The sequence below is a fragment of the Sapajus apella genome, unplaced genomic scaffold (genome assembly GCF_009761245.1).
Source record: "Sapajus apella isolate SASKATOON/1434 unplaced genomic scaffold, GSC_monkey_1.0 scaffold169, whole genome shotgun sequence".
Lineage (NCBI taxonomy): Eukaryota > Metazoa > Chordata > Mammalia > Primates > Cebidae > Sapajus > Sapajus apella.
Window position 1 is genome coordinate 2136073 of NW_022437109.1, and position 20745 is coordinate 2156817.

Here is a 20745-nt window from a genome sequence, read left to right on the forward strand (position 1 = left end):
TAATGTATTTAAAAATACCTTCTCTACGGCCTGACACTGAGTAGACTTTCAAAACATTGTAGTTAATTCTCAAAAACAGTTTAAAAAGTCTTCATCAATGCAAACAGCAATGGACTTAATAACAGCAACAGCAAAAATTCCAGAAATTCCTGCGGTGGATGAGGTAACATACAGGTTTGGGATTGAGTCGCCACTATTTTTTTTTCTTTAAATCCCTTAAGATTATGAATACCTGCTTTGCAGAAGGCAGTCTCTAGAGTGATTTTCCTGACTAGACAACTTCACTAATGAGGCCTTGGTCACAGGTCTTGTCATCAGACAGACCAAGAGAGCTAGTCAAGCTTTTTAAGGAGGCCTGGGTCATCGAGAGCTGTGAAGCCAGGTAAAAATCAGAGTTGATGGAACTGGCCTGGGAGAGTTGATGTAGGTTCTTGAGCAAGTCAATAGCAATGTTTTGGGAAGGTTATTATGACCTTTGTATCTATATTCTGATGGAGATTTGCAGGATACATGAAAGAGAGAGAATACAGGAAAGTGGAAACCAGTGGGGAGGCCGCTGCAAGCAGTAATGAGGTCTTAAGGTGCATGGAGACAGCAGGGAGAGAGAAGATCAACAAAAACCATGTTCTGAGTGAAGGAGGCAAAAAACTGTATTAGTTTTCTATTCATATGTAAAAAATTACCCCAAAGTAAGTGGCTTAGGATAATATTCATTTAGCCTCTCCTGGTTTCTGTAAGCCTGGCTGTGGCATAGTTGGACTCTCACAAGGCTGAAGGCGAAGTGTCAGCTGGGCTGCATTTTCATCTGAAGCCTGGGGTCTTCTTCCAACCACTCCAGGTGGTTGGCAGAAGTCAGTTTCTTGCAGGTGTAGAACTGAGGCCCTCAGAGGCTGCCCTTCTCTACAGGCAGGTTACAGCATGGATATTTGCTTCTAGTGGCCAGCAGAAGAGCAGCTCTGTTGCTTCCATTTTATCTAATTCAGGGAAGGCCTTGACCCTCTTTTAAAAAGCTCACTAGGCCGGGTGCAGTGGCTCATGCCTATAGTAATCCCAGCACTTAGAGAGGTTGTGGCGGGCAGATCATTTGAGGTTAAAAGTTCAAGACCAGCCTGGCCAACATGGTGAAACCCCAGCTCTACTAAAAATGCAAAAATTACCTGGGGAATGGTAGGGAGCGGGGAGGGCACCTGTAATCCCAGCTACTTAGGAGGCTGAGGCATGAGAATCACTTGAACCCAGGAGGTGAAGGTTGCAGTGAGCCTGGATCGTGCAACTGCACTCCAGCCTAGGTGACAGAGTAAGACTCTGTCTCAAAAGAAAAAAAAAAGCTTACCTAAGTCAGGGTTCCCTTTTTATTAACTCAAAGTCAACTGATGAAGGATCTTAGCTACATCTGCAAAGTTTTCTCCATTGAAAGCAAGGCACAGGTTCTGCCCATACTCAAAGGGCGGGGAGTTAAACAAAGGATAACGGAGCCAGGAATCACGGGAGCCATTGCGGAATTCTGCCTACCACAGGAATATAAAGGAACTGTGAGCGCTGACGTCATATACTTTGCTGTGATTTAAATTAACTTTAAAATAAAAGAGTAAAAAGTAAAAATCCCCAGTTCCTGAAAGCCTACAGTGTGCCAGATACTATAGACATATGATTCAAGTCATCCGAACAAATCCGGAAAGATAAATGTTATGGTTTTTATAGTGGAGGATGCTAAGGTTCAGACATGTCAGATAACTTGGAATTTTCCTTCTAGTACATCATGTTATATCAAAACAACCCCAAAAAGGAAAATATTACCCCCATTTTTCAAAGAAAGAAATGGATTTTTATGCAGTTTGAATAACTTGGCATTCCTTGATACACCATGATGTTCCTGAAGTTTATACTAAAGTATTTGTGTAAAATTTGCAAACTGAACATAATCTGAGGATCTAGTAACATATTTTCCATGTCTATTTAATAGAACCATAGAATATCAGTGCTGGAAAGAACCCAGAAATCATCTGGTCCCATTTCCTCATATTACATTTTCCCTGATTTTAACATAAAATTCTTCTCTCACCTCCTGTCCCCATCAGAGGTTCTTCAGAGGCCCATCTTTGGGACCATCTCTCTCTTTTTTTTGGAGACAGGGTCTCACTCTGTCACCCAGGCTGGAGTGCAGTGGTGTGATCTCGACTCATGGCAACCTCTGCCTCCCGGGTTCAAGCGATTCTTGTGCCTCGGCCTCTCAAGTAGCTGGGATTACAGATGTGCACCACCATGCCAGCTAATTTTTGTATTTTTAGTAGAGATGAGGTTTCTCCATGGTCTCAAACTCCTGGACTCAAGTGACCTGCCCGTTTAGGTCTCCCAATGTGATGGGATTATAGGCGTGAGCCACCGTGCCCGGCTGGGGCCATCTCTTCATAAGCCCTTCCCAGGGACTCCCAGGGCTTTCTCTAACTCCTCTGGGCAGATGTGAGAAGCCAGCTGGGTCTCTAGATGCTCCTCCAGATCCACAGTCCCAGATGCCGGAAGTACATGGCCACTTGCCATTGCCAGTTGACAGTTACGACCTGAAGTGAACTCTCTTCAGCAGTTCTTCCTCGAAGGCTGCCTCTTCCTGTGAAGGTGGCATCCTCCTCCTAGTCATTCAGACAGGAAGGTGCAGAGTCATCTTTACTTTTTGCCTCAACAGCTCCCTTCTGCCCTTTCCCCCATCGGGGTTCAGGCAGTCCCCCATGTGCAATAGAGTCAGCAGTTCCCCTCCTGTCCATGCCTGTGTCTGGTTCCCTTGTTCTCATTCTTGGTCCTCTCATCTTTGTCCTTGAGACTTGGCCTCCTGCCTTGGGTATAGCTTCCTTCTGATTCCTTTTGCACCCTCCACCCCAGATTAACCCACTTGATACACAGCTCATATCACCTCATATGCACTGTGTCCCCTGACATTTCCTCCTTAAAATTTTGTTTTTAATGCAAGCTTATTTGGAGGCACCCCTCTTTTCCTTATTTAGTATTATCCCATTGTGCGTGCATTCTTTACTCAGATTGAGACAATTGTTCTAATTTTGCTTTTATGTGTTCTTGCACAAAATCATATTTCTATGCATTTAAAAATTATTTTAATTTTTTTTTTAAAATAAAGACGGGGTTTTACCATGTTGGTCAGGCTGGTCTTGAACTCCCGACCTCAGGTGATCTGCCCGCCTTGGCCTCCAAAGTGCTTGGATTACAGGCTAAAAATTATTCTTACATAGTACTTTTTTTTTTTTTTTTTTTTTTGAGACAGAGTCTCACTTTGTCACCCAGGCTGGAGTGCAGTGGCACAATCTTGGCTCACTGCAACCTCTGCCTCCCAGGTTCAAGCAAGTCTCCTGTCTCAGCCTCCTGAGTAGCCGGGATTGCAGGTGCATGCCACCATGCCTGGATGTTTGTTTTTGTACTTTTAGTAGAGACGGGGTTTCACCATGTTGGCCAAGCTGGTTTCAAACTCCTGACCTCAAGTAATCCACTCGCCTCAGCCTCCAAAATTGCTGGGATTACAGGAATGAGCCACCGTGCCTGGCTTACACAGTACATATTACAGGACATTCTTGACATGATGACACTATAGAGATGAACAGAATAGTGGCTTCCAGGGGGTGAGTGTGGGGTGGGAGGTAGTTGGGGATACCCTCGAGAGTTTTTTGGAAGTGACAGAATAGTTCTATATCTTGATTATGGTGGTGGTTATGCTAATCTATACATAGAATAAAATTGTTCAGAACTATGCATCATGCAGACACACAAATATATATCTAAATGAGTGAAGGCTTACAAATTGTAAAAAAAAGAATTAAGGTCTGTGGACATTAGCAGTGACGTACCAATGTCATTTTCCTGGTTCTGATATTGTATGACAGCTGTATAAGATATCATTGTTGGGGGAAGCTGAATTAAAGGGACGTGGGACTCTTCATAGTATTTTTGCAACTTTCTGTAAATGTATTATTATGTCAAAATAAAAAGTTAGAAAAAGATGCAGAACATGTTTTATTATTAAATGCAGAGGTAAACAAGAATGGCATATTGTATAGGAAAAAAACTCTGGCAGTGTTTTTCTCTGTTGTCACGCTATAACACGCATCAACACAGAAGAGTTCTGTGACCAAATCTGCAGGGGTTTCTCCCCACCTCCAAGCAGCGGAGACCAGCTGCGTGTCCTCCAATTTAACGTCCATACTATCCGCCTGGAGGCAGATCAGATGCCACAGGTTGAAGCTCAGTCCCCAAGACTGCTCCCCCACAGAGACTGGTCAAAAGTCTGGGCCTCCAGAACTTCTGACTGACCAGCTTCAAGTTGGGGTTCCCATAACCCCCTCTTTGGGTTTGATTAATTTGCTGGAACGGCTCACAGAACTCAGGGAAACACATTTAATGGTTTATCATAAAGCATATTAGAAAGGATACACATGAAGAGACTCATAGAATGAGGTATAGAGGAAGGGGCGAGGTGCTTCCCGCCCTCCCTGGGTGCCACCCGCCAGGAACCTCCATGTGTTCAGTTATCTGGAAGCTTCCCAAACCCATTCCTCTTGGGTTTTTATGGATGCTTCATGATGTCAGCATTCCTTCCCCCAGGGTATAGGGTGGGACCCTCTCTGGGGAGGGTCTTAAGACCCACAATCAGAAAGGTGGGTAAATATTAGATAGTCTTGCCTTGGGGGAGGTGAAAAGAGGGCAGGAGAAAGAGAGATTCTGTTTCCTGAGGCCTGCCTCTGAGGCCTAACACACCCAACATTGGATTATACTGTACACTGTAAAAAGACTGTACAAGGGCTATGGGAATTATAAGCCAGGAACTGTGGACATGGAGTCTCGCTCTGTTGCCCAGCCTGGAGTGCAATGGCGCTATCTCAGCTCACTGCAACCTCCACCTCCAGGGTCCAAGCGATTCTCCTGTCTCAGCCTCCTGAGTAGCTGGGATTACAGGTGCACACTGCCATGCTCAGCTAATTTTTTGTATTTTAGAAGAGATGGGGTTTCACTGTGTTGTCCGGGCTGCTCTTGAACTCCTGACCTCAGGCAATCCACCCTCCTCGGCCTCCCAAAGTGCTAGGATTACAGGCGTGAGCTACCACGCCCAGCCTATATATGTATTTTCTGTAACACTTACATACTCTTTCTTGGTGCCAACAATGTTTTAAACACTTTACACGTATTAACTCATTTTATCCTGACAATAACCCCATCAAGTAGGTAGTCTAAGAATTTCCATTTACAGATTGGGAGATGGAGGAAACACAGAAAGATGAGTAACTTTCTCGTAGTCACACAGTCAGTAAGTGGCAAAACCAGATTTCAACTCCAGGGTCTTTCTTTAGTTACTACACTACACTATTAATATCAAAGAAGTAAGATGTTGATGCAGCATTTATAGTAATGTAAAAGATTAGAAATAACCAACAGCTGGGATGCAGTGGCCCGTGCTTGTGATCCTAGCAGTTTGGGAGCCTGAGGCAGGCAGATAACTTGTTGGGAGTTGGAGACCAGCCTGGCAACATGACGAAACCCTGTCTCTACAAAAAATATAAAAATTACCTGGGCGTGGTGGTGGTCCATGCCTGTAGTCTGAGCTACTTGGGTGGCTGAGGTGGGAGGATTGCTTGAGCCTGGGAGATTGAGGCTGCAGTGAGTTACGATCACACCACTGCACTCTGGCCTGGGCGACAGAGACCCTGTCTCAAAAACAAAACAAAACAAGACAAAACAAAAAGCTTTTGACAATACAGGAATGCTGAAATGAATTATATTAATTCAAAGTAAAAACTCAGTATCTCAATTAGCCCGAGACCACTACTTAGTCTAAGCCAGGTTTATTGACTTGTTACAATGAGAGAGAACACACAACAGATAAACTGGTGGCAGGATGGTGTGGGGGTGGAGCTCACCAAACAAAAGGAAAATTCGAGTTATCATTGATTTTGGGGGAAGAGTGTAGTTTTCACAGGCTCAAAGCAAAACAGGGCTGTGTGAAAGGGTAGGCATGGGATGGGACTTCGAAGTGGATCCAGGGTCTTGTTTCCTTGGAAACTACAAAGTTGAGAGAGAGGTGGAATGCTGTGTTTGGAAACTCCGTATTTGAAGCTTTGTACCTGTGTTGAAAATTGCTGCTGGTTTTTTGTGTCAAGGTGACTTAGGTCCTCCAGGCAGGAGGGGGGTGCTTCCTTCTTACTGATATGGTTTCAAGAAGCCCAAGTTCAGTAGTCTGTGATTTTTAGAGTACAAGATTTCTCAGTGAATAAGAAAGGAGTGGCTACTCAGAGATTTTACAGCTGCATCATGCCCTCGGGAGAAAGAATGTTTCCTGTGATTTCTGAGGCTACCTTTATCTCTGTTAGTGCAGCCTCACAGGACAGGTGGAGCAGAACAGGGTTTTACTTCCTCAGTCCTAGTGAATTTCTGCTTCTCGAAGTGCATGTTAGTGATACTGTGTTTTATATCTTACTTTATTTCTTATTTTCCCTCCATTTAATCTGTATTTTAAAAATTAAGGCTGAGGGTTGTGGCTGACACTTGTAATCCCAGCTCCGAGGCTGAGGTGGGTGAATCACGAGGTCAGGAGATTGAGACTACCCTGGCCAAACATGGTGAAACCTCGTCTGTACTAAAAATATAAAAATTAGCTGGACGTGGTGGCTCATGCCTGTAATCCCAGCACTTTGGGACGCTGAGGCGTGTGAATCACTTGAGGTCAGTAGTTTGAGACCAGCCTGAATAACATGGTGAAATCCCATCTCTACTAAAAATACAAAAAAATTAGGCCTGGCATGGTGGCTCACACCTGCAATCCCAGTACTTTGGGAGGCCAAGGTGGGCAGATCATGAGGTCAGGAGATCGATACCATCCTGGCTAACGCAGTGAAATCCCATCTATACTAAAAATACAAAAAATTAGCCAGGCGTGGTGGCATCCGCCTGTAGTCCCAGCTACTCAGGAGGCTGAGGCAGGAGAATTGCTTGAACCCAGGAAATGGAGGTTGCAGTGAGCTGAGATCGTGCCACTGTACTCTAGCCTGGACGACAGAGCGAGACTCCATCTCAAAAACAAAAAACAACAACAACCCCCCCCTCAAAAAAAATTAGCTGTGTGTGGTGGTGGGTGCCTGTAATCCCAGCTATTTGGGAGGCTGAGGCAGGAGAATTGCTTGAACCTGGGAGGCAGAGGTTGCAGTGAGCAGAGATCGGCACCACTGCACTCCAGCCTGGGCAACAGAGAGAGAATCTGTCTCAAAAAAACAAAAACAAAAGCATTTTCTTATCTCTGCATTCTCCATGGTACTGAAATCTAACATCAACCCCATAGCTCCTCCGGCCAGAAGCTCCTTTACTGCATGCATTTTCCAAATTCCTAAATCACCAAATCTTTTTCTTTTCTTGATGAAGTCTTGCTCTGTTGCCCAGGCTGGAGTGCAGTGGCGTGATCTTGGCTCACTGCAACCTCCACCTCCCTGGTTCTAACAATTCTCCTGCCTCAGCCCCCTGAGTAGCTGGGACTACAGGTACACGCCACCATGCCCAGCTAATTTTTGTATTTTTAGTAGAGGGGGGTTTTCACTGTTTTGATCAGGCTGGTCTTGAACTCCTGACCTCATGTGATCGGCCCGCCTCGGCCTCCCAAAGTGCTGGGATTACAGGCATGAGCCATTGCGTCCAGCTTCAAAACACCAAATCTTATTAAATCTACATTCTACGATTTTCTTTCTTTTTTTTTTTTTTTTAAGATGGGGTTTCACCATGATGGCCAGGCTGGTCTCGAACTCCTGACCTCAGGTGATCCACCCACCTCGGCCTCCCAAAGTGCTAGGATTACAGGCGTGAGTCACCGCGCCCGGCTATTCTACAATTTTCTCACATGCATCACTTCATTTCTGTCCACTTCTAGCACTGACTTAGCTGAGGACATCATGAACTCTGATCGAAGGACCCAAAGTCTAAGTAATAATACCAGTTTCAGGGCAGGCTTTCCCTGGAACCAGGCTGGACATCATGAGAATTTTCAAGAGAATGTGCATTGCTCTGTACTTGATTTTTTTTTGAGATGGAGTCTCATTTTTGTGGCACAGGCTGGAGTGCAATGGTGCTATCTCAGCTCACGGTAACCTCCACCTCCTGGGTTCAAGTGATTCTCCTGCCTTAGCCCCCTGAGTAGCTGGGATTACAGGTGCCTGCCACACCTGATTATTATTATTATTTGTACTTTTAGTAGAGATGAAGTTTTGCCATGTTGGCCAGGCTGGTCTCGAACTCCTGACCTCAGGTGATCCACCCAGCCCAGCCTCCCAAAGTGCTGGAATTACAGGCATGAGCCACTGCGCCCAGCCAGTTTTCTTTTCTTTAAGACTAATCTGAAAGTGGGGAACTCTGTGCATCTGAAATGATTACATTTTGATATTGACATGAAAAAATTGTGTACTACTTTGCCCCAGTTTCCCAAACCAAAAGTTTCCTAAGGGGCCTAGGAAGTTTGGCCTTTGCAGAATAGTGGCAGCAGTGTTAACTTTGTCCTATTACCAAAAGGTGTCAAAGCTGTTACTAAACTCTGTGACAGTTTCGGAAACCCCATCGGCACTGGAGAATTCCTTATGGCCCTTCCAGTCCGTGGTCACAGTCAGAACCAGATTCTGTTGCCCTGGCCCTGTGGGGAAATCCCCAAGATAGTTGCTGATAGGTAAGGAAACAGTGTCCTGCCATGGCTTGATCTTAGGTTGGGTGAGAGCAATTGGGTCAGACAGGCTGCACTTCCTCACAGCGAGTGTTTATATACCTGTTCGCACTGCGTATCCTTTCCTCACCCAATGTGAGGGCAGGGGGCTCAGTTGGGCTGAGGGGAGGACCCATGGAACCTTTCCAGGGTCAAAGCCCAGAGCCTCTATTGTGTAGTGGCCTGGGAACAGAGAACAGGAGGCGGTCAAGGCCCCAGCTTCAACCTTTGACAGTAAACCAGAAAAGACCAAGTAGTGAGGGCCTCCACTGTCCTACACCAGCCAAGAGAGACCAGGTCTTAGACTCTCCAGTGCACCTTCCTCTCTGCCTTCTTTCACAGTGCTGAATTTGGAGAATGAGCACTTCATTGTCATAGGAGGGGTAGATGTGGGCGGACGAGTGAGAAGGGTAAAGGTAGGACATAGACATTCCCACTAAGCTAGAGATTCCTGAATGGCCATAGCCATGACATGCACAGGTTGTCCTCAAATCCCAGGGCCATGGGCAGGTCTTAGATATCTTTGGAATTTTAAATTGGTTGGCATCCGTCTAGTTTTAAACCTGATTTAGGTTCAGTTCAGCCAGAGAGTATGATTCTTTGGGGAGAGGGCCCTGACCTAGAAAACTACATGCTCAGTGGTCTGCTTAGCCACTAAGGGCTCTGAGATACTGGAGAATCGCTCACCCTCTGATTTTCAGAGTATATCTTTGAAAACAAAATTCAGTGGATGAAGTACTGGGTGCAAAGGTGTTGTACTCAACAGCTCTAAGTCATTGCTACTTCTAACTCACAGAGTACCTATCACAAGGATCCCACCATCCATCGTGGGTCTAAGCAGGGAAAGAGACTTTGGCAGACCATGAATCCTGTGTAAGTTTCTAGGGCTACTATAACAAAATACCACAGACTCGGGGTTTAAACCGAGATTGCACCACTGCACTCCAGCCTGGGTGACAGAGTAAGATCCTGATTCTAAATAAATAAATAAATAAATAAATGGGAGCACTCTGAGATGAGTAACTCAAAGGAGTGGTTAGAATTTGAGATCTACCTAACAGTAGGGGAAAAAAAAAAGGGGGAATAAAGGACATACGGAAATCACTGCCAGTGAGGAACAAATCTCACACCCTGGAGATTCTAAGTTAAAACATTTTGATTTGGAGAGATTTAGAGTTTTGAGCTTAAAATGACTGAAGAGCCACCGGGTGAGCCTACGTGTTTCGAGTCTAGAAGTCTGAATATAGATTCAAGACTTACGAGCATACAGAAGGTGGAGCCAAGGGAGAGATTAAACAGGGCACAGAAGTTATTAAAAATATTCTTCGGAAAAAAATCCTCAACAAAACACGATTGTTTCAGCGGAAACCAGGACATTTTCTCAGACTCCCTTGCAGAGGGCCCTGATAGAGTAATAAACATGTTAACCGTAAGAACCCCAACCAATTTCATAGCGCAGTTTCTGGTAATAACTCTCAGTATAGAGCGGATAGTCCTCTTGCAAGACCCAATTTGGCAAACTGCAGGCTCCATGTGGGGCCTCCAAAGGACACAGTGGGGCACTAATTCCTGGTTGAGAACAAAGGCCGATTTAGAGGATCTGCAGAAAGGGATGCACAGAACATGCCTCGGTCTTCCCTATGCTTGCAGCAGGCCCTCCATAGACGCCGGTTCCTCAAGATCTAAAGTACCAAACAAACTAATTGTTTTAAAACCCAGTACAACAAAAGATAGTAAAAACAAAAACAGTATAACAATTACATAGCATTTGCACTGGGTTAGGTGTCATAAGGTAATTTAGAGACTATTCACAGTACACGGGAGGTTGTGCAGTTACATGCGAATCCTACGCCATTTTCTACAAGGGACTTGAGCATCCCAGACTTTGGTGTCAGCGAGAGCCCTGGAGCCAATCAATCCCCCTCCGATACCAAGGGAGAACCGTTTTGCTTCTCTCACCGCGGCTTTGACTGACAGCGTGTTGGGATTCGCTGACCTCCACGAGAAAGCTCGGCACCGTGCAGAGACGTTTTCCCAGGACCGGATCTCTCCCGGGTGAGCGAAAACAGAGCGGCTCGGTCCAACAAAACAGAGCCTAGGGCCGGGAATTACGGCGAAGCCACCCCCTCCCGCCGTCCCCCGGCGCACAGATCCCCGGCACCGCTGCTCTTGAGGTCGCCTCTCGAGTGTTCGCCTCATCGTCGGAACGGCGCCTCCTGCAAGTTTAAATAAGCAACGCTGGGAATCCGTTCGTCGGGATTAAATGGTGAGCTGGCGCGCTCCTGCCGGTCTCCGGCCTCCGTTTGCTCTTCCTGGGGCTCCCTCCAGACCTTTCCCTTAGCCCCGGTGCAATGCCTTCCGGGCGTCCCCAGACCAGACACAGGCCAAAGCCACCGCAGAATCCGGACGCCGCGGGTTGGGGTCTGAATTCTCCCGGGGACTATGGCGTAGTGATGAAGGGGGAAAAAAAAAGGGTGAGAGTGAGAGGGACCTGAGAAGGAAGAAGAGGAAAACAGCAAAGAAATGACGAAATGTCGAGAGGGCGGGGACAATTGAGAACGCTTCCCGCCGGCGCGCTTTCGGTTTTCAATCAGGTCCGATAGTCTTGTATATCAGGGGAAGGCGGCCCTCGCCCTGACAGAAGCTGTCTTCCCTGCTGTAGCGGTCATGTCTGGCAGAGGAAAGGGCGGAAAAGGCCTCGGCAAAGGGGGCGCTAAGCGCCATCGCAAGGTCTTGAGAGATAACATCCAAGGCATCACCAAGCCGGCGATCCGGCGCCTAGCTCGGCGTGGCGGCGTTAAGCGGATCTCTGGCCTGATTTACGAGGAGACCCGCGGTGTGCTCAAGGTGTTCCTGGAGAACGTGATTCGGGACGCAGTCACCTACACGGAGCACGCCAAGCGCAAGACCGTCACGGCCATGGATGTGGTATACGCGCTCAAGCGCCAGGGGCGCACCCTGTACGGCTTTGGAGGCTAGGCCGCCGCTCCGGCTTTGCACGTTTCCATCCCAAAGGCCCTTTTTAGGGCCGACCACTTGCTCATCTGAGGAGCTGAGCACTTGACTAAGTAAAGTACAACAGTAACTATGTTGGAACGTAACTTTGCCAGTGGGGCGGCAATCGCATCTGAAGTTAACAGAAAGCTGGTGTCCATAGAACTCGCAGCCTTAAAGGACTTCAGTCGTGGACCTTTTGCTTGCCTGGGCTTATTTTACCCGTTTTCGATGCGAAGGGTTGAATGTGCTCTAGGTTTCAGCGCTGCTTTTTCGTTTCGCTCTTGTGCAGTGTAGGCACATCTACGGGGAAACAAATGTAATTTGCACTGGCAATTTAAACGTGACTTGCTGTGTAATCTCACTATTCGCTCAGGCAACGTGGGGAAAGCTGCCTTAGATCTTCAGTACAGAGATGCTGGCTCTCACCTGATACGTTCAGGTTTCGTCAATTAACCTTTTTGGCCTTCATTTTCCCCTCTACCTAACCAGCGGGTGGACTACGTGCCTTAGTGTAAGGGTCCATTCATGTTATATGGTGTCTTAAGACACACACTCAACTCACTTCAAATAAAAGCGTGAGTTTGCAGAACCAGATCTAATTATCAATCTTAGTACAGTTGAAAAACATGTTTCTAGCAAGTTAGTGCCCAGTGCCTGAAAAGTATTTCCTATGTTCAATAAAAAGTCCCCTTAACTTAATCAAGGACCTGTGGGATGACTGTCTCAGTTGTGGTATTGCAAGGATATAGATGCAGAGACATTTTAATGTGATCCTTCTATAAAAGTGACTCAACGAAATGATCTTCAAGCAACTTCAAGAAACAGGTCATCCAGGTATGTGACTTCTACCTCTTAGGGCCTGCTGTAGCTTAGACTGAGAGACCTGCAGAAACGTGCCCACCGTAAATACAGAAAGCACAATTCAATCTTGACAAGGCAAAAGACAATTACTCTATATCAGCATGGCCTAGCTCACAGAAAGCTGTTCTCTGCACTTCTGCACTACCACCTCTAGGTTGCCCTAATTTGGATTGAAAGGTGGGTTCACATTTCTAATCCCTAAATTTATAGCTTTGCAACCATCGCATTGCCCGTAAGTTTATTTAATTCATTATTATTATTTTTTGCATTCTAGGCCTATGATTTTACAGCAATTGGTCAGTGTATGTATTTGAGAGAACAAATTCTGTCAGCTCCCAAATGACAAACCAGTAGTTGCTTTATTGGTCTTCAGACGTGGCTGCTCTCATCAGCTATCAAACAATTGAGAATGAACCAGGCTTAAAACATGGTACTTGGCAATCCGGTTGCCAGCTAAGCAGCAGATGCGAGGCTTGCCCTCCAGGAGCTTAGCATTAGAATGGAGAAGAGAAATAAATGCATAATATGTAGGTGACATAAATCCATACCAGTACGCATTTAAGAACAAATGGCAAATCCAAGGGTAAGAGGCCGTACATGTTCAATATGATGAGCAATTTAGACAATCCTATAGGAGCCGAAATGCTACAGATGTTCCTGGCTGCTGGGAAACGAGGGAAAACTTGTCCATGGATGTGGGGGGGTTTGTGTCGGTCTCTGAATAAAGAGCAGAATGCTTGCTATCCTACTGGCCAGTTATCTACCCATTGTCTGAAAAGTATCATTTTCTGCTTTCAACAAAAAGGCCCGTTATGAGATATAAGCTACATAGTAAAGGGGACAGGGGCAGGGAGGAAGTGGCAAGAATAACATTTGTGAAGCTGTCCAGGTGAGAAATAGAGGTTTTAATGCTCCTGATGTTTCCTTTTTCCCTTTAAAATCTGACCTGTGCTTTCCAGCATTGCTATTTTAAATATCGCTGATATTTTTAAAGTTAAAGGCAATGCTGATGAATACATTCTGATCCTCACCAAGATCCACTAAAGAAGGAGATAAAATTTGAAGGGAAATCAAAGAAAAAAGGAGTTGGATGGAAAACATCCATCCATTATTTGAATTAGTGTAGCCTCTCATCCATCCAACAATGGAAAACACATCCAATGTTCTCAAAGTGTAGCCTCTCATCTAGCAGTATTGATCACCTGGGATAAAAAATCTTGGACCCCACTGAATGAGACACTGAGGGATGAGACCGTGTAACTGGTACTTTAAAAAAGCCCTCCAGGTGATTCTGATACACATTAAAGTTTGAAAACCACTGATGTAGATAACAGCTCTTCTTTTTTTTTTTTTTTTTTTTTCTTTTGTTTTGAGATGGAGTCTCACTCTGTCACCCAGGCTGGAGTGCAGTGGTGGAATCTTGGCTCACTGCAACCTCCACCTCCTGGGTTCAAGCGATTTTCCAGCCTCACCCTCCCAAGTAGCTGGGATTACAGGTGCCACCACTATGCTGGGCTCATTTTTGTAGGTTTAGTAGAGCCGAGGTTTTGTCATGTTGGTCAGGCTGTCTCAAACTCCTGACCTCAGGTGATCTATCTGCCTTAGCCTCCCAAAGTGCTGGGATCACTGCACCTGGCCTCTTTTCTCTCTTTTAAACAGTTTTTGTTTTAATGAAAAAGGATTTAGAATCAACATATGTGGCCCAGATGTTTCCCAAATGTTAAAATTTGCTTTGTTTGACGGAAAAGAAACCATACATTTGATCCTGATACATTTCTTGTAGCAAAAAAACATAGATGGAAAAAGGTAAAACAGCCTTTGTTTCTTCAAAGAATTTGGGGCGAACAGAAAAGATGAATGAATGAAAAACATAGCCAGCTTGTTTTACTAAATATCAGTTTGTACTTCTAATAGTACTTAAGTTCGTAATTAATGGATGTGTTTTCTTTTTTCTTCCAAGATTTCTCCAATGTCTTGTCCTTTACCATTGCACGTCATTGTATACATCCTCTTTATAGTGATGTTAGTACTCGCCCTTGCTCCCACCATGCCAAGTCCACCACATACTATTATGGTATAGACATGGCTAAATCCTCTATCAGCTGTCAGCCCCTGAACATTGCCAAGTCACAGAAACGCAGCTATGTATGGTTTTACATTAATAAAAGCCCCTTTTTTTGAACCATCTGTAACAGTGAAGGATATAATGCTATCTGTAGCCATTGATAACAGCAAGGCATATAATTTCTCTCTGATTTGCTCCCAAAATACTTTCCTTCCCATTTCAATCCTTCGGTAGCCCAGGTGCTCTCCATGAGCCAGCTTCTGGCTGCCACCTCCTGGCTGCCACCTCCTTCCCTCCCTAGATGGATTCAGGACTTCCACTCAGATATATACAAATGATTATAAAGTCCAGTCTGTGGGTCTACTCCCATTACCACGGTCACAGAGGTACTTGCATGTCCCACTGGCTCATCAGACTTCACCATGGACCGATTTGAAGTCCTTCTTCCCTTTACCCGCTCCTTACCTCTCTGACTAGCTCATCTTTGACTACATTCTTATTCTCGTTGTAACCTCTTACTCTGTACTTCATACTCTAGCCAGTGATGTACATGTTAGTTCCTTGCTAGAGCCAAAGGAAGTGAACTGAAATTTATGCAGAATGTTACCAGTACACATAAATACATATAAATATATAGATAATTGTCAGGGAAAATGCTCGCAAAAATTTAAGAATTATTTATAAGTGTTTATCTTCATTGAACGTTTCTAATAATTTGCTTTTCTTAAAATAAGCGTGAATATAATTTTCCCCAAATGATCAGAAGTTAGGTAGGTAGGTAATCTGAAGTATACAAACCATGAGAAATCCTACCTTTGTCAAAGTTAAATTTTCACATCTTTAGTGTTACTGAGAATTTTATTTTTTCAAGATGGAATCTTGCTGTTGTCACCCAGGCTGGAGTATAATGGTGCCATCTCAGCTGACTGCAACTTCTGCCTCCTGGGTTCAAGTGATTCTCCTGCCTCAGCCTCCCAAGTAGCTGGAATTACAGGTGACCACCACCTAGCTAGCAGAGCCCAGCTAGTTTGTATATTTTTAGTAGAGACCAGGTTTCACTACATTGGCTAGGCTTGTCTCGCACTCCTGACCTCATGTGATCAGCCTGCCTCGGCCTCCCAAAGTGATGGGATTACAGGCATGAGCCACTGTACCTGGCCAATTACTGAACATTCCTGCCTTTGTCACAGGATCATTTTAGGGATCAAATGAAAAGTTCTATGTGAAAAAAAAATGGGGCCATGAAGTGATATAGAAACCAAAGGTGATGTATTTATCCCGTTTCCCACTCAATGTAGTTTTCGTGTGTTTTTTTTTTTCTTTTGAGACCCGGTTTCAGTGTACTTAAGGTGACCAGGTAAGGAAGGGAAGGGGTATTAGGATATGAGAGGGCAGAAGCAAGGCGGGCCCAAAGAGATGAGGGCAAAGAAGAGCAAGGGAAGCTCACAGGGCTGACTCTTGAAGAATGGGGGTTTTTAGGGTCACAGAGAAGGGGAAGACATTCTGGACAGAAACAGAATGTGTGAAGATATTGTATGCTTGGAGATTGCAGATGCCGTGTGGGGCTAGAACATTCTTGTTCAGCTGCAAAAACATCTGAAACCTGAGAAGGCTTTGGGAAACATGAGGAACTAGATGTGTGATACTTTGAGTTTTTCTAAATTAGTAACTGCTAATAGAGTAGCAAAAATTAATGGGGTGCTTATTCTGGACCAAATTCTGTGCAAGGTCTTTTTTTTTTTTTTTTTCCCCTAAGACATGGGGTCTCTCTGCTGTCACTGAGGCTGAAGTGTGTTAACAGGGTCACAGCTCACCATAGCCTCAAACTCCTGGCCTCTAGCAGTCCTCTTGCCTCAGCCTCCTGAGTCACCGGGATTATAGGCATGAGCCACTGCACATGGCTTGTGCTAGGTACTTTACAGAAATTGTCACTTTTACTATTTCCAACAAAACTATGAGCAAGTTACTGCTACCCCATTTTACAGACGGAATTGCCATGCAAAGGAATGTTAACTTCATCCTGAAGGGAATGGGAAGGTCGTAGAAAAATTTTAAGCATGAAAGTGAGAGGCTCAAAACAACAAAAAGCAAACAAAAACAAAACCCTCATTTTTTTAAAGATAGCTCTCATAGAGTGGAAGCTCAGTGGCAGGACAGAAAGACCAGCCTGACTATCTAACCTACTAGATCAGAGCTGGTGAGGGCTTCCATTGAGGTATGGTCATGGGAGGATGGAGAAAAGGCGATATAATTGAAAGTCAGAAGGTAGATTTAGTAACATTTGGAACTCACGGGATTTGGACAGAGGACGAGAGGAAAGGACACCTGACCAGTAGAGATGGAGGTAATGAAGGTGTGTTCCACGAAGATGAAGAATGTGGAAAGAAACAAATCGGTTTGGAAAGTGAGATGATGCATGAGGTTCTGGAAATAAGCTGGGTTTGAAGTGCCTAGTATCCATCCAGAGGGACCCATCTGCCAGGCAGAAACATTGGTGTAGCCAGGCACGGTGGCTCACGTTTATAATCCCAGCATTTTGGGAGGCCAAGGCGGGATGGCTTGAGCCCAGGACTTCAAGACCAGCCTGGGCAATGAAGTGAGACCTTGTCTCTACAAAAAAAATTTTAAAACTAACCCAGTCACCGTAATGTATGCCTGTAGTCCCAGCTACTCAGATGGCTGAGGTGGGAGAATCGCTGAGCCGAGTCCAAAACTGCAGTGAGCTTTGATTGTGTTACTACACTCCAGATTGATTAGTGAGACCATTTCACTCACTCTCTCACACACAGACTGTAGAGATCAGGACAGGATCTCTTCAGAAGGTTAAACTCAGATTGACAAAAGCCCGCCTGCACCCCGTTCCCCCGGAAATTCTGGCTTACGGGCAGGATATTGGGGTCACCACTGTACTGGTGGAGATGGTGCGGGCCTCACCGACACCCGACTGGCACCCCAGCACAGTTCTCTGCACGTTTGCCCCCAGAACCCCAGCGAGGCCGAGGTGGCGAATTCCCTCCGTAGCCAGCCGGCAGCGCCCACTGGGCGAGGTGGGTTTGGGCGCGAAGCCGGTCATGTAGCACTCCACCTCCGCAAAGGCCAGGCGCTGTCCCCGAGTGTCCCCTGGACGCGGGCCCGAAGCCCCTCTCCTTTCGCCGCTACCCATACAACGCTGGGTCCCTGTCAAGCGCGGGAAGAGCCGGGCCGCCAAAGCCAGAAGCCGACGCCCAGGAGCGAAACGGCGTGGGCCGGTGGCGCCAAGGAAAGCGGTCGCCGCCCTGCCAAGATAACTGACCTAAGTTGCCCTGCCAAGATAACTGACCTAAGTTGATTGGCAAAGCTCAAAATGGCACTGCAGCCAGGGCACCCAACTTGACATCGACCCTGCGTCCTTTTTGGCAACCTAGCTGGAAATGCTCTCCCCGGCCTTAATGCTGGAGGAGCACCGAGGGCAAGCGGTACAGCCTCTTCCAAGTGCTGCTGTGGGTGGCTCTGAAAAGAGCCTTTTGGATATGATGGAACCTCCGACCCGAGCGCGCACTTAAGCCCGCTCCCCGCGGATGCGGCGGGCCAGCTGGATGTCCTTGGGCATGATGGTCACGCGCTTGGCGTGGATGGCGCACAGGTTCGTGTCTTCGAACAGCCCCACCAGGTAGGCCTCGCTGGCCTCCTGCAGCGCCATCACGGCCGAGCTCTGGAAGCGCAGGTCCGTCTTAAAGTCCTGCGCGATCTCGCGCACCAGCCGCTGGAACGGCAGCTTGCGGATCAGCAGCTCCGTGGACTTTTGGTAGCGCCTGATCTCGCGCAGGGCCACGGTGCCCGGACGGTAGCGGTGCGGCTTCTTCACCCCGCCCGTGGCCGGCGCGCTCTTGCGGGCCGCCTTGGTGGCCAGCTGCTTCCTCGGGGCCTTGCCGCCGGTCGACTTACGGGCAGTCTGCTTAGTACGGGCCATAGCGAACCAAAACACAAACTTAGGCAGCCGCGGGGAGAGAAACAGGCTCCCAGCCCCGCGGCAGCTGCCTTTATAGGCACAGTCTTTTCGCGATTGGGCGGAGCAATAATTGAAAATCCCGCGCTGGCTGTCCATTGGCTGCGACGTCACCCGCCTTCGCGTCACCGGTTGGCTCGGGCGGAGTCCTCCTTAATCCCACCCACCCGCCTGGCTTTCTACTTTCCAGTTGGCCCACAGTTTCGCAAGCGTTCTTCCTCTTGCCTTCGGGGTGAAAGTTTTCCATTGCAGCTTGTTAGATTGTTGCCTCTACGCTCTTCGCTTCTTTAGAACGCGCTGGCTGCCAGCGATGGCCCCCTTTCTTTCTGCGCCCTGCAGCTCCTGCAGGGAACCTTCTTCCGTTTCCACCCCCCGCCCCAAGTCACTACTCGGCGGATGACTTTTCGACTGTCGGGTGCCTTTTGGGTGGGAGAGGTGTCCGTCCCCAGGGCGCAGGATTCCGCCTCCGAGGCCGGTACTCTCCGCTTGGAAACCAAAAATGGAAACCAAGACTAGGTCAGCTCAGTAAAGCCAAGACCCAGCTCGGCCACGATGGCGAGCGCTAGCCACTCAGGGCCCTCCGCATGGGGGTGGGGGCGAGGAGCACGTCCCGCTAATGCTTGAGGATGTCTAAGTGCCCGGCCGTGGCTCCGCGGAGAACGGGGAAGCGCGCGCTTTGCACACAACTTAAGCGCGGTGGGTAGCGCCCCAGGCGCTGGTATTTGTTACTGTAGTGGACCGCGGCGCCCGGGACGTTTGGTGCCTCCACCTGCGCCGGGAAGCCCCAGGACGGGGGGACGAGATGCAACACGGCACACCCGAGACCCCCGCACGCTCACCCCCAGGTTGGCCGTTTGCTACTGAGAAAGGCTCCATCGAGTACCTAGCCGTCGTTAACAACTCTTTTATTTGAAAACGTGGGTGGCTCTGAAAAGAGCCTTTTGAGTTCACAGATGCCCCTTCGAGACGCGGGCCGGGCTGCGCTTCCGGACGCCAGCCTCACTTGCCCTTTGCCTTGTGGTGACTCTCCGTCTTCTTAGGCAGCAGCACGGCCTGGATGTTGGGCAACACGCCGCCCTGGGCGATGGTGACTTTGCCCAGCAGCTTGTTCAGTTCCTCGTCGTTGCGGATGGCCAGCTGGAGGTGACGGGGGATGATGCGCGTCTTCTTGTTGTCCCGAGCCGCGTTGCCCGCCAGCTCCAGGATCTCGGCGGTCAGGTACTCGAGGACCGCCGCCATGTAGACGGGCGCGCCGGCCCCCACCCGCTCTGCGTAGTTGCCCTTGCGGAGCAGGCGGTGCACTCGCCCCACCGGGAACTGCAGGCCGGCGCGGGACGAGCGCGACTTAGCCTTGGCGCGGGCCTTGCCTCCTTGCTTGCCACGACCAGACATGACAGCGACAGCAGCCGACGGTACTCACTGAGAAAAACCTCTTGTCTAGCGACCGGGAAAGTCGCCGAATGTGCCGCCGCCTCACCCTTTTATACACAGAACGGCGATTGTCCATGGAGCACTTTGATTGGCTCAAGCACAGTTTGCGCAAATGGCCAATAGGACAGCTCCGCCAGAATCCACTCATTTACATAATCTCGTCTCCCTGGCGTTGGGCGCCGCGGAAAACTCGCGAAGCACAACGCAGCGTCTTGGGAGCTTTCATGTGCGCTCAAGGCTCCCTAAGTGCAAGTGCATCGTGGCTTCCGGTGGAACCCGGTCCCGCGGCGCGGCGGTGCTTGCGTCCTTGGGGGGCTGTGTCGCCAGTGCGTCGGGCCGTGCCCGAGCCTGCAAAGTCCGCCCCGCCTCCCAAGGTCACCAAAGTGCAGAAGAAGGACCGCAAGAAGCGCAAGCGCAGCCGCAGGGAGAGCTGCTCCGTGTGGGTCCGCCCGACACCGGCATCTCGTCCCAGGCCGTGGGCATCTTGAACTCTTTCCTCAACGACATCTCTGAGCGCATCGCGTCGGAGGCGTCCTTGCCCGGCGCACTACAACAAGGGCTCCACCGTCACATCGCGCGAGATCCAGACCGCCGAGGGCTTGCTGCTGCCCGGCCCGCTGGCCAAGCACGGCGTGTCCGAGGGCACCAAGGCGCTCACCGAGTACGCCAGCTCCAAGTGTG

At 48.0% G+C, this 20745-nt stretch overlaps 3 protein-coding genes and 1 pseudogene across 4 annotated transcripts; 2 read left to right on the forward strand and 2 right to left on the reverse strand.

Annotated features, from left to right (window-relative positions):
• Positions 1 to 10029: 10029 nt before the first annotated feature.
• Positions 10030 to 12310, forward strand: LOC116542519 (histone H4). Its single transcript, XM_032267500.1, has one exon. It carries the CDS (start codon positions 11393 to 11395, stop codon positions 11702 to 11704), a length of 312 nt encoding a protein of 103 aa, XP_032123391.1. The 5' UTR covers positions 10030 to 11392; the 3' UTR covers positions 11705 to 12310.
• A 5756-nt stretch (positions 12311 to 18066) lies between these two features.
• LOC116542514 (histone H3-like) lies at positions 18067 to 18879 on the reverse strand. The gene has a single exon (XM_032267495.1). It carries the CDS (start codon positions 18730 to 18732, stop codon positions 18187 to 18189), a length of 546 nt encoding a protein of 181 aa, XP_032123386.1. The 5' UTR covers positions 18733 to 18879; the 3' UTR covers positions 18067 to 18186.
• Positions 18880 to 19513: 634 nt separating this feature from the next.
• Positions 19514 to 20243, reverse strand: LOC116542515 (histone H2A type 2-A). Its single transcript, XM_032267496.1, has one exon. The coding sequence runs from the start codon at positions 20023 to 20025 to the stop codon at positions 19633 to 19635; it is 393 nt and encodes a 130-aa protein (XP_032123387.1). The 5' UTR covers positions 20026 to 20243; the 3' UTR covers positions 19514 to 19632.
• On the forward strand, positions 20058 to 20741 carry LOC116542509 (annotated as a pseudogene). The gene has a single exon (XR_004265251.1). The product of XR_004265251.1 is annotated as a histone H2B type 1-F/J/L-like (transcript).
• The last annotated feature ends 4 nt before the right edge of the window (positions 20742 to 20745 follow it).

Coding starts and splice junctions, on each gene's coding strand:
- LOC116542515 (XM_032267496.1), bottom strand. CDS start 20,025: ATGTCTGGTCGTGGCAAGCAAGGAGGCAAGGCCCGCGCCAAGGCTAAG.
- LOC116542519 (XM_032267500.1), top strand. CDS start 11,393: ATGTCTGGCAGAGGAAAGGGCGGAAAAGGCCTCGGCAAAGGGGGCGCT.
- LOC116542514 (XM_032267495.1), bottom strand. CDS start 18,732: ATGGACAGCCAGCGCGGGATTTTCAATTATTGCTCCGCCCAATCGCGA.